This window comes from Cetorhinus maximus, chromosome 8, assembly GCF_964194155.1.
Source record: "Cetorhinus maximus chromosome 8, sCetMax3.hap1.1, whole genome shotgun sequence".
Taxonomy (NCBI): Eukaryota; Metazoa; Chordata; class Chondrichthyes; order Lamniformes; family Cetorhinidae; genus Cetorhinus; species Cetorhinus maximus.
This window is the reverse complement of record NC_135886.1, coordinates 19,529,768-19,542,787: the sequence shown is the minus strand read 5'-3', so window position 1 is coordinate 19,542,787 and position 13,020 is coordinate 19,529,768. Positions and strand designations below refer to the sequence as shown.

Here is a 13,020-nt window from a genome sequence, read left to right as displayed (position 1 = left end):
AAATAGAACATTTAAATTTAAATTCAATAGCCTCATAATAGTATTTCCAACAACAATGCTTGATGTTGTTGCAATAGCATTGAATACTCTTTCTGTGCTCCAATTCAGTCTCAGGGTAGCCTGTGCTGACATGGCACAGGGAGGTATAACATAACAGGCTAATCCTTTGCATTTTCTTATTTAGATTCCAGCCCCTGTCCTCCCATGTTTCTTTACATTCTCTCACACAACACAGTTCCGTAACCAGGAAGGCGGTCAGGTATATAGTAATTTGGAAAAACCAGCAAAAACTGATCAACAGCTTCAAGAACACAACTCCAAAAGGCTGAACATGGAAAATGGCCCAAGGTACCTTTGGGCCAGTGTTTTGATGTGGCAGATGATAAGTGCCAGGTGGACCAAATCCACAAGGGAAACTTGGTCACACTATCACAACGGTTTTGCGATTTGTATTTATTACGAGAAGCTGTGTACACTGAATTCTGAAGTAATAAGTCCACCAAGAACTTTAGAGAATTTAAAAATTAAATTAAAATATTTATTAACAAAATAAAAGATTTCAAGCATATATATAAGACTACAATTACTTGTTGTGATAATAACTCCTAAAATTTATAATTAACCTGGCTCCCACTTCCATCCCCTTTAAGGCAACAGCACAAAATAGATTTTAGATTTAAAACAGTACCTGCAAGTTAACACAATACCCACTTTACAGTGGAATCCCAACTTCAGTTTCGTTATAGAGCAGACTTATGCACACATGGCTGGCGGCTTCTAATACTGCTGTTAGATCTTACATGGCCTTCTCCCTACATGGACTTTCATTCTCCTTAATATGTGTTTCTCTATTTTTAATATGTAAATTCTATTGTTCCATATATCTTTGAAGCTGTATCTCCCTCATAATATAAAAACTTTCATGCTGCCAATATTGTCAGTAGCCTTCGGGGAAAATAAACACATGCCTTAGCCCAGCTTATCTGGCTAGTTGTAAACAGACTAAGATCCCCTGGAAATCCAAATCTCTTCAGTTATCTAAAAATGCAAATTCTCTTCAGAACTTACATGCTAAGGTAGTATCCATGTTTACTCATTAACATGTCAAGCAGCTGGCTTATTTTGATGATTTCAAGCTTGCACTCCAAATGTAATTAAACCACATAGATAGACCCAACTATACTTACCCCCATAAACCTACTTCACAATAAACCAGCCGAGGTAAAGGTGGGTTTGGTGGAGCAGTGAGCACAGGAGGGGCACAAGGATTCAAGCTAAAAGTTACTTATTCAAATTTACCTTGGCCTCTTGGGTACTCCATGGACTCTGCCATGTTTGAGGTGTCAGAGTTGGCTCCATGTCAGCCTCATGAGTTAAAATGCATTGCAATGCCAATGACATCATCAGACATGACTTTAAAATTTATATGAGACCCTCATCTGCCTAAAGATGGGATGAATTTTCTAAGGATGAACATATTTTAGCCCAGGATCATATGGGCTCTTCTTATCTGCTGTTGACTTTGAATTGAATCTTTATTTCTGCTTTCTTAGGTGCAATTGGATGATGACTCAATGCGTTGTAAACTGCAGTCACTTGAGAGTCAGTTACACATCTGGGCACAGGTAACAGAAAGAAAGACATATTTAAAGAAGTAAATTCTGAGCTGAGCTAATTTCTGCAAATCATTGAGTTAAAAATGTCTGCTAATGTAGGTCTAAAAGCAAAAGTATCATTCAGGTTAAAGCTTTGAAGTTGGACAGTGTGATGTTATTAACAAATGCAATTTAACAGGAAAAATATGAAGTATTACTTATTCAAAAAAATGAGCAGTGAAAGGGAATGTGTCCTGAACAGTCAAGATTCTTAACAAATTGGCGGATCTTGGGATGCAGATACATAAATGCTATAAATAAAGCAAATGGTAAATTGCTGGTTTTATACAGGGGGTAATAGATATAAAGGCAAAGAAGTAATGTACAAGACATTAATTAGATCAAAGTTGGAGTTGGTCATCCATTATAGGAAGGATATTAGAGTTACTAAAAGAGTACAGTGAGAATTCACTGCACTGACACAAAGAGCTACTAGAGGCTCAAAACAATTTTGCCCTTGGCATGCGGGTTCGGCGGGGGTGGTCGAGAAGCCGTCCGTGATCAGGCCCGGAAGGCAATTTCACGCTGGTGGGCCAATTAAGGCCCGCCCAGCGTCAAACGTGAGCGGCCGCGCTCAGCTCTGCCTGTGCCGGCAGGCGGAGGATTGCGAGTGGGGTGAGCGAGACCTTCACACATGCGCATGAGTGCACGCTACATGATCTTCTTGAGGCAGAGAGTTGCCTCAGGGAGATGAGGATATATGAAAAAATATAATTAAAAAAATAAAAATGTAATGAAACACATCCCCTCATGTAACTCTGCCACATAAGCAGGGGCATGTTATTAATGAAAAAATAAAGTTCTTATTTGCTTTTGGAAACCTATCCCGCTCGTGGATGAGGTTTCCAAAAAAGTGCAAAGGCCGCTTGGCATTTTTGCCTGCCCGCCAACTGTCTGGTTGGATGGGCAGTGAAAGTTTTCTTTTAATTAACTTTTTAATGGCCTTTGAATTGTTGGTGGGCACACTACCGACTCTGGCACGCGCCCGCTGACCGGAATATCACGCGCATGCCCGATGACGTCGGGGCGAATGCCCGACATCATAGTGCATCATTTTACGCTCAGTCGGGTCAGGTGCACGCCCACCCGCTGAGTGAAAAATTTTACGCAAGGCTATTTCTTCACTGAAACTGAAAAGGCTGGATAGATCTAATGAGGGTTTTCAAAATTATGAAACGTCTTGAGAGCGTAAATAGTTTGTTTCCACTGGTTGGTAAATTGGTAACAAGAGTATGAACTCAGTTTTATCTGAAGAATTAGAAGAATGAAGGGGGTAGTTGAATGAATTATTTTCACAAAGGATTGTTGGAAGATGGAATGCTTTACAAGGAGTGTGAGCAAAGGCCAGATGTCGGGAGGTACCATTTTTGTCTAAATAGGCCTATGTTTTTTTCACTTTTTGCCTTTTTGTGTGTCTGGTGGGTGGTGAGGGGGTGGTGGGGTGGTGTGGTGGATAGGAAATGCAGATATGGATCATGTTGTGCAGAAATGACCCCAAATGAATATGGAAGAGGCCGGATGGATCCGCTTCCACTTTCTTTCCTTTGATTTGGTTTGTTTGTATGTTCATTAGTTGAGCTCAGCAAAATGAAGATCAAAAGTTTTAGAACTGGGAAGTGATCAGAGATCCACTCAGATGGATTTGATACAATGACCGGAGCTTTATATACTCCCTGCTTGCTGGTAACAGAGTCAACAAGCAGTTAAAATTGAGCTCTATTTTCAACTCCATTCCCCCTTGGTTCTGACTTTAATGTTGCAGGTTTAATGGAGGATGAGGTGTCCACTGAACTCAGTCAGATCCTTGTGCATGAATGCCAGTCGGGGTTCTATGACGTCAATAGGATCTCAATGGCATTTTAACTGAGGCCTGAGCAGAGAAACCATTGATTTCTCCCAGCAACCCACTGGGCTGAAGCAAGACTTCATCAGGCAAGTAGATGAAGAGGCTCCAAATGAAAAGCAATGCCTTAAGAGGTCAGAAGGGGCAGGTGTGCTTCTCCAGGTCCCATAAAGGAAGTTGCAGCCCCTCCTGCCCTACGTTACCCTCACCCCCACTTGCCCTCCTTGTGAGACCCTCTTTAAACCCACTCTGTCACCTACTTGTAAACTGGCTGGTGGCCAACAGCCACCCAGTTTTTCCCAGCTCCTGTCACTTTGCACCCTCTTCACAAGTGGAAAATGGACCAGTTGCATTTAAATGCGGCCTGATGGTGAAATACCCCAGGCATGAAACTGAGGCCATTGAAACTCATTTTGTACTTGCCCAACCTGAAATTGTGATTGAAGGGAAATTAATACTCAGATCCAGAGAATGCCAAATAATTCATAGAGTTAAGTTTTTAATAGTAAGCTACTGAAATTACCAATAATTCTGTGCAGCGGTCTGATCATAGATACATATACCATCTCTGGCCGTTAACACTGACCTTCGAACTGTGTTGTGTGAACAGCTGGGAAATAGCATTCACTGTTTTTTTTTTCCATAGAATCACTCGCGAGACAGTATGAAGGAAAGCATGATTGAAATGCAGGAGCAAAAACTCAAGTATGAGCTTGTTGCTAAGGAGTCGCTCCAGAGGGCAATCAGGGAGAAAACAGCTGCTGAACAAACTTTGGCCAATGTACAGGTAAGAGACAGAAAGTTAAAGTCCAGAGTGACTGAGAGCTCAGTCCAGCTGCCAACACTGGGAAATGTCTGGAGTGAGAGTTATGATTAAATAGAGCAGGTCACAAGCTAATGCATCGAGTTGGATTGATTTTTAAGAGAAGCACCAAAATAGACCAGCCTCAAACAGGTCTGAGTGCAACATAAGATTGGATTTTTAACAATTGTAATCAAAATGGTTCACTTTTCAAAAGATACCCTATTACTGTATGTTAGGTCAGTTAATACATGTCTAGATCAATTATTCCCCTGCCCTTTAATTTTCAGATCATTTTAATTAAAGCAAAAGCTCCAATGAAACCTAAAGATTTGTATTGGTACAGGATGATATGTTTGATTGCTTCTTCCGCTTCTTCAAATCAGCAAAGCACCAGAGGAGAGAGTAACAAGGTTAACCTCTAGCCAAGACGGACTGAATTCATCAATACTCAGCAAATCATACCTTCCGATACCTCTTCGAGAGTTGATTTGTGAAGGTGCATAAATCCTGCATGTTTGTGTTTGCAGAGATCACTGAGTTTAGCAGAACAGGAGTCTGCTCACTGGAAAGAGAAAAGTGATAGAGTGCAGGCAGATTGTGCTGAGCTGACCATCAGACACTTGGAGACCACAGATCAATTACACATAACCCAGAGCAAACTGCAGGTAACTTTGTGTCATAACGCACATTGACTCATTGATTTTAAAAATATAAGTTTGAATAAAACATTAGCTTAAATTTTACAAAATATAGAAGTGATAAAATTGCATTGTTTGACAAAGCGGACATTTTCTATATGCTGTTGCTGCACATCTGTGGCTGCCCGACTGCTGAGTTTGCTGCCTCAGCTATGGCAGGTGGAGAGGTCCCGAGTGGAAGTGAAGGCCACAGGTATAGAAGAAAGTCAGAGGTTAAGTCACTCCAGTCGCTCCTATGCACCTCTTAACTGATGATTACCAATTAACCTAAGAGCCGGGTACCGAACAATATCTTACTTATTTCCCTTAAAAGTTGAACGGGAGAAAATTTGAAAATCATTTAAGAGCAATCTGTAAAAGTTCAAATAGGAGCAGCTTCAATATACTTTTTAAGCTACAATGTCCAAATCAGTGCGGTGGTAGCAGGGCTTCTGGAGTTGTTACAATTTCCAAACCTTATCTGAATGCTTCCGTTTGGGATCTTAGCCACGTGGGACACGAGGGACTTTGCCACACCATCTCCTACGATATTGGCAAAAAAAGACAGGTCCATTTCCCTGCTTCCTTAGCTAAGACCAGAAGAGGCCAGCAGGTAGGTCATTGATAAAGGAGAAAGGAGAGGACCTATTATTGACCAACTGTCCCTTTTATTTGGGACAGAGCCTGGCTGGCTCTGCTATTTTGGCTCTTCCAAACTATTCGAGATAAATTAAAGTATAATCTCCCAGTGTTGCCTTCTCCCTTTAATTCTGGATCCTCTCTCTCCTAGTGAAATTCTAGCTGCAGCACTGCTTTTTTTCTCTTAATAGCAATGAGTTCCCTCCTTTTAGCAGGTTTGTCTCCCAGGAGTCCAACCTGCATTGGTAATAACTTCCAGCACAGGTTGGAGTCAGGTTGGAGCCAGCACATTAGGGGGACTATCACTTCAGTCCCACTTTGCTGGTGAAACTGCTCCAGAGAAAAACCAGGGCAGGTCTCAATCTTCTAACTGGACTGATCCAATAATGAGTTTATGTAAAAAAAACTCAGATTGCAGTGTAATTCTCCTTGGGTCTCTGTAGGGTGCTGAGGGTTCTCTGACTAGGGTGATTAGATAGACATCCTGTCCTGGTTGTTTGCTAATACCCCTCAGAGCCAAACCACCAGGATGTGCATGAAGTCCCTCCTTTCACAGACTGACTAATGATGTTTGGGAACTCATTAAATAAGAGAAAATAGATTCATAATCATGATGCTTCAGGTTTGAATGGAACGCATGTTCCCCCATCAGGGAATACATCCACTGCTTTTGTCCATGAATGTACAACAATTTGACTTGTCTTTCTCCTTTTAAAATAATTTAGTATTATGCAATTCACCACACTAGGATGGTGCATTAACAGTGGAGTTGGAGAGTCACATTGATTTTTTTTTTGTAAAAATATACTTTATTCATAAAATATCTTCAATCACATTCCAAACCATTTCAAAAACAACATTACAAGGGTACAATCCAGGTTAAACTTTTACAAAATGTATCACCAGGTGCATCAGTACAAACAATATTACAATCATTTACAGCTTTTCATTTTGATCTTAAACTGATAAGAACAGATTTTTTTTTTTTTTTCATTGATGCTTAAGTGTCTCTTCATTGTCAGTTCTCATTCTCAACTGTATAGGACAAGCAAAGTCAACCTTGTTCCCTAAGGAACTCTTTACAGAGGGAGTAACTCACACATTGACAGGCTACAGAGTGAGCATTTCCATATATTGATTGGTTACAGAGGGAGTAACCCAAACATTGACTGATTATAAAGAGAGTAATTGATACATTGGTTGGTTACAGAGAGTAATCTATATAATTGGTTAATTACAGAGGGTTCTCCATACATTGGTTAGCTATGGAGGAGGTACCCTACAAACTGTCAAGGTACAGAGAGAGCATTTCATACATGAGTTGGCTTCAGAGGGGGCATTCCATAGAATGGCTGATTAAGGGGGAGCATCCAGGACACTGGCTGAACACAGATGATAAATCCCACACTGTTACTTGTAGACAGTGTAATATTCACAATGGATTACTTTAATGAGGGTTTCATTGGACTTTGGAACAGATTGGTTCCCATTCTGTTTTGTGAAAATGCAAAGCAGCTGCCATATTGAAAAGAGAAGTAAATGGAAGCTGAAATCTCTAAAGGAGCTGCTCTCAATACTTTAACTTAATGAGATACTTCATTTCAAGAAAAATGTTGGCCCAACTTATTTCATAGTTTGGCTTATTAGTTTGCTCGCTCTCTGCTTCACTTGTTCTTTTTGTCTCCACCTCTTCATCCTCCATTTTTTCAGAGAGCAGAAAAAGACAACATGTTGCTCAGAAATTTACAGACAAAATTGGAAGTTGTAGAAAGTGAGACACAGAAACTCTTGGATCAAATTGATGTATTAAGAGAAGAAAATGAACTCCATCAAGAGCAGCTTCTAACAAGCAAAGGTATTGCTTCCACATGGGCAAGGACCTGGGGGGAGGGAGGGAATTGGTATTTGTTTAGCAGTTAATAATTTTATGTGATTTACAATTAAGTATGTATATTTAAATAGTGAGCATTAACGCAACAAGGTGCTTTAACCTGATAATTTGGTCCGTAAACAAATTGAAATTGCCAACATTTGAGTGGCACAATTGTTAAATGCCGTTGAAAATACTTATGGAATAGCAATTATAATCTAGTCAGTCTGATGTACCATGATATATCTATTTTTTTAGATTTAATTTAGGTTGCTAAATTTAAAGTCATTCAATAATCCAATTTCTGGATGCTTGAACATCTTGTCTTAAAGTTGTCTCAAAGTCCATCCTATTTAGAAAGAAAGAGCTTGAATTTTGGTGGCCCCATTTTGCATCACTTAACAAGAATAATAACAACTCACATTTATGTAACTCCTTTAACGTACTAAAATGTCCCAATGTGCTTCACAGGAATGTCTTTCTAACTATGTTAGCCCAGACTTTCTGTTTGGAGCACATTCCGGTCTTCAGCCCATTACAAAGATACCAAACGATCCCTGGGACCATTTGTAAGCCAGAGGCAGTCTTTGTCAAGCTGCACTGGGGAAGCCAACCAGAACTGAGACAAGAATCACAGAGGGGCATGCTGCACTCTGAGACTGTCATTAAAAATTGTCATCAACACAATAAAATTCGTAAATTTCTTCAGCGCTCACTGATGCTATCATCTTTTATGGTCTCGAAATGTTAATTCCTGAGGTTAGCTTAGCTAGTGGCCCTTGCAGTTGGTGATCAATCAGGGAAAGTGATAGGAAGCATGGCTAGGATGGTGTTCCCTATAAGTTGGATGTTACTTATATGTTTCTGTCCACACATGGCTGGGACCATATTATGCTGTGGGCTGCCTTTGAGAAAGTGGTAGCAAGTGGGGGGACACAGAGCATTCTAGAACGATGTTCTGACTCCGTGCACCACAGATTTGTCAAAACCATGGGGGAGGTTTGGGGTAGATTGCAGAAAATCCAGATTCTTATGTTGAACCTGTATGATGCTTTAATACTGCATTCTATGATTCTATGAATATCCAGTTGAAACTATTTCTGATGGTGTTGGTTGAGGGAATAATGATGATATGCACCTCAAGTGCCATAACCTGCAGGGCTACGGACCAAATGCTGGAAGGTGGGATTAGGCCGGGTGGCTTGTTTTTTAGCCAGCACAGACATGATGGGCCAATCGACCTCCTTCTGAGCTGTAAACCTCCTATGATTCTATTCAATGATGCCAGGACAACAGCTTGAATTTATAGCACCTTTAACATAGGTAAACATCCCAAGGCCACAAGAAGAACTCCCTGTGCTTCTTCAGATAGATCTTTAGCATCCAGCTGAATAGAGGGGCGACTTGGTTTGGTGTGTTAACTGAAAGACAGCATCTCCAACAGTACAGCACTCCCTCTGTATTGTACTGGATGACCTCAAGACCTGGCATTTGGCTTTAAAGGCAAAAGTCCTAGAAGCTAAGACAAATTAACACTCAATTTGAAAAGGCAAAGTCACAAAATATCACCCAAAAAGTTCTACCTTGCAAGCCAACAGATTCTAAATATTAAAATAGGTGTTACTGATTGAATAGAACAGAGTCAAGAGAAACTTTCAAACCTCATACTAGAGGCCGCTGCAGATCAGGCCTGTGGTGTTCAAAAAAACTTAAAAAGAAATATAGAAAATGCAATCATTAAAAATAAATCTGCAGAATGAACTTCCTAAATTTGATGCATTTTAAAAATATTCATTGTTATTTTTAGTTTCATTGTGGTTCTGCTGGGAGAAGCAAATAGCTGGCTGAGGGCTGATACCACAGCGAAATCTATCAGTTCCTGTTGGTGTGTGTATTTTTGAATGTGCTTTTTTTTAATGTGAAGGGTTGGTAGCTGTGACAAATGCATCATGTAAGTTATATTTGAAAGTGATTTTTCTAAACCGCTCCCTTATTGATCTGACTTAACAATGGATGCACTGATGATAGTTGTACCTTGCAGTGTAAAAGCATTCTGAAGTAATTTCATAATGTCATAGAATTACTTAAATAACATCCTTGTTAAGCTTGTGAGCATTTTTTAAAAGTTCTCGTGCACAACTGAAAATATGCTAGTAAAATGTCACCTTTTAAAATTAAGTGTGAAATATCTTTGGACCTTAAAATTATTGCATACAGTGGCATGAATACTTACATGAAAATCCACCTTCTGCTCTTTATAATAAAATGAGTTGACACCACAACTAAAATAGTAAACAACCTTTAAGATGAAGCCTTAAGCTTTGGGAAGGACTCCAATCATTTTCAGGCAAACAATTGCTCTTGGTGTTGTACCATTGTTTCTTCAGTAGTGTCAGGTAGGTTCTTTGGTTAAACTTATCTCTAAGTTTCAAATGATGCAATAAGAGCCTAGAATTTATTTTTGTTAGTCATGAGTTACTGTCAGAATAAAGAGCAAACTTTAAGTTGTACATAAATAGTGCATCAGTAGCAGTGAGAATGGGAACAGCATCAGTTGAACTAATGAGCCTGCTGGTGGTCCAGTTGTGAACCAGATATTTAATTCATTCCTGGCATGTAAAGCATTAAAAGACCAAGATCAAGATAAACAGTGAATCAAAAAGACAGACGCAAACTGCAGCAGGGATTCAAAGAGCAGCAAAAGCAAAGAGCGTGGATATGGAATAGCTGCAGATTGGTAACTCTATTCGCCAGCTACTTAAATTTTAATTATTATAGGGCTGGGAACAGTGTGTTCTTGGACAACACTATTAATATTAAAACTACCACTACAAAGTGACATAGGTTAAGTGAGTGAGCAAAGATCTGGCAAATGGGGTATCATGTGGGCAAATGTGAAATCGTTCATTTTGGCAGGAAGAAGCTTATTATCTATATGGTGAGAGATTGCAGAGCTCTGAGATTCAGAGGGATCTGGTGTCCTTCTACATAAATCACAAAATGTTAGTACGCAGTTATAGTAGGTAGTTAGGAAAGCTAATTGAATGTTATCATTTATTGTGAGGGGAATTGATTACAGAAGTAGGGAGGTTATGCTTCAGTTGTACAGGGCATTGGTGAGGCCACATCTGGAATATTGTGTATTGTACTGGTCTCCTTATTTAAAGAAAGAATGTAAATGCATTAGGAGCATTTCAGAGAAGGTTTACTAGGCTAATACCAGGAATGGGTGGGTTGTCTTATGAGGAAAGGCTGGACAGGTTAGGCTTGTATCTGCTGGAATTTAGAAGAGTAAGGGGCAACTTAATTGAAACCTTTAAGATCCTGAGGGGTCTTGACAGGGCAGATGTGGAGAGGATGTTTCCTCATGTGGGAGAATCTAGAACTAGGGGTCACTGTTTAAAAATAAGGTGTTGCTCATCTAAGATAGAAATGAGGAGAATCTTTTTCTCTCAGGGGGTTGTGAGTCTTTGGAACTCTCTTCCTCAAAAGGCGGTGGAAGCAGAGTCTTTGAATATTTTTAAGGCAGAGCTAGATAGATTCTTGATTAACAAGAGGGTGAAAGGTTATGGGGGTAGGCAGGAATGTGGGGTTGAGGTTACATTCAGATCAACCATGATCTTATTGAACAGCAGAGCAGGCTCAAGGGGCCAAGTGGCCTACTCCTGCTCCAAATTCGTATGTTTGTATGTACCACCTGTCTGAGCACCCCTTGGGAACTCTTTTAGACTAGGTTTTACAACAGTCTGACATTATACAACAAAAACAAAAATTGCTGGAAAAACTCAGCTGGTCTGACAGCATCTGTGGAAAGGAAGACAGAGTTAACGTTTCAAGTCCGTATGACTCTTCATCAGAACTGTTCTGATGAAGAGTCATACGGACTCGAAACATTAATTCTGTCTTCTTTTCCACAAATGCTGTCAGACCTGCTGAGTTTTTCCAGCAATTTTTGTTTTTGTTTCAGATTTCCAGCATCTGCAGTATTTTGCTTTTATCTTAGTCTGACATTATACATCATTCAGTAGGAAGAACAGTGGTGTGAGACTAAAGCCTGGATCTGGATCTCGTACTTTTTAACTTAAATGCATTCAGGATCCAGGTCATTGACCTGACTCTGTTGTTGCATTGATTTGCATCCAGTGTGATGATGCAATGATGCAGTATAAAATGTGGGGGACAGAAAGCGGTAGTGACAAAGTTATCACTTTGTGGCTTGGTGACAGTCCAATTTGTCTCTAGTTTAATTATGTAACCACTGAAACATGACATTACTATTTAGTACAGTGAAAGTTAATTTCAGACAATGTTTGCTCCTCCACTCTTTTCCAAAGACACTGGGGATGAAAGCCTGCAGCCCTTTTTGTGTACCCCTCCTGTGAGAGTGGCAGAAGAATGAAGAATTTGGCCTTAAATCTGATGTATTGACACCAGTTTTTATGAAGACTCTTCCCATCTCAAACAAGGTGACACTTGGCAGATGGGGTGTAGTGGGAGGTGGGAGTTCTTCGCTCCTGCCCAGTGAAGCAGCAGTGGAAGGCATGCCCAGTGAATGCAGGCGTGCAAGTCTGCTGGTCAGTGTATGTGAAGCTGACCCGGGCATCCAGGCCCTTGACCTTGACACCAGACCCTCTGAGAGCAGCAACCCAAGATGCAGCCTTAGTGGTGTAGATGTCCATTGCTAAGGTGGAAATCAGGGAATCTTACTCCTAGCCAGAAGCTCCCGGTGAACACATCCTGGCATTTAAAAAAAAATTCATTCTTGGGATCTGGGCGTCACTGGCTAGGCCAGCATTTATTTGCCCATCCCGAATTACCCTTGTTCAGAGGGCATTTAAGAGTCAACCACATTGCTGTGGGTCTGGAGTCACATGTAGGCCTGACCAGGTAAGGACAACAGATTTCCTTCCCTAAAGGACGTTAGTGAACCAGATGGGTTTTTACAACAATCGACAATGGTTCCATGGTCATCATTAGACTTCTAATTCCCGATTTTTATTGAACTCAAATTCCACCATCTGCCATGGTGGGATTCGAACACTGGTCCCCAGAGCATTACCCTGGACTACTAAAACAAAAATAGAAAATGCTGGAAAAACTCAGTAGGTCTAGCAACATCTGCGGAGAGAGAAACAGGGTTAACGTTTCAAGTCTGTATGATCTTTCTTCAGGCCTTGCTAGACCTGGTGAGATTTTGCAGCATTTTCTGTTTTTGTTTCAGCTGTCCAGCATGCGCAGTATTTTGCTTTTATCCTGGATTACTAGTCCAGCGACAATACCACTACACCATTGCCTCCCCCATTATGCTGCAATGTCACCCCTGTGGATTTGCAGGGCTGCTGATTTGTGTAGCAGTAGAATTTTTAGACACTGATCTCTCGCCAGTACTTTGCCTTTCTCACCTGTGAACCTACACAGGGAAATTGGGTCTGTGCTGCCTCATGGTCCAGAGTTTTCTCTGGCAGTAGCTCAGCAAGCGAGCCGCAATGAATTCTGTGATCCATGCCCTGCTTCCTAATTTGAATAGGCAA

At 40.6% G+C, this 13,020-nt stretch overlaps 1 protein-coding gene across 4 annotated transcripts in view; it reads left to right on the top strand.

Moving 5' to 3' along the window:
- traf3ip3 (TRAF3 interacting protein 3) overlaps positions 1 to 13,020 on the top strand; it is a 53,508-nt gene that overhangs the window by 29,055 nt on the left and 11,433 nt on the right. For all 4 annotated transcript variants that reach the window (XR_013577270.1, XM_078546550.1, XM_078546551.1 and 1 more), the window contains exons 7-10: positions 1,554 to 1,625; positions 4,145 to 4,285; positions 4,831 to 4,968; positions 7,330 to 7,474. Coding sequence is in view for 3 of the 4 variants with exons in the window: in XM_078546550.1 (XP_078402676.1) it covers positions 1,554 to 1,625; positions 4,145 to 4,285; positions 4,831 to 4,968; positions 7,330 to 7,474 (496 nt within the window). In the remaining variant the exon portion in view is untranslated. The remainder of the gene's footprint in view (positions 1 to 1,553; positions 1,626 to 4,144; positions 4,286 to 4,830; positions 4,969 to 7,329; positions 7,475 to 13,020) is intronic.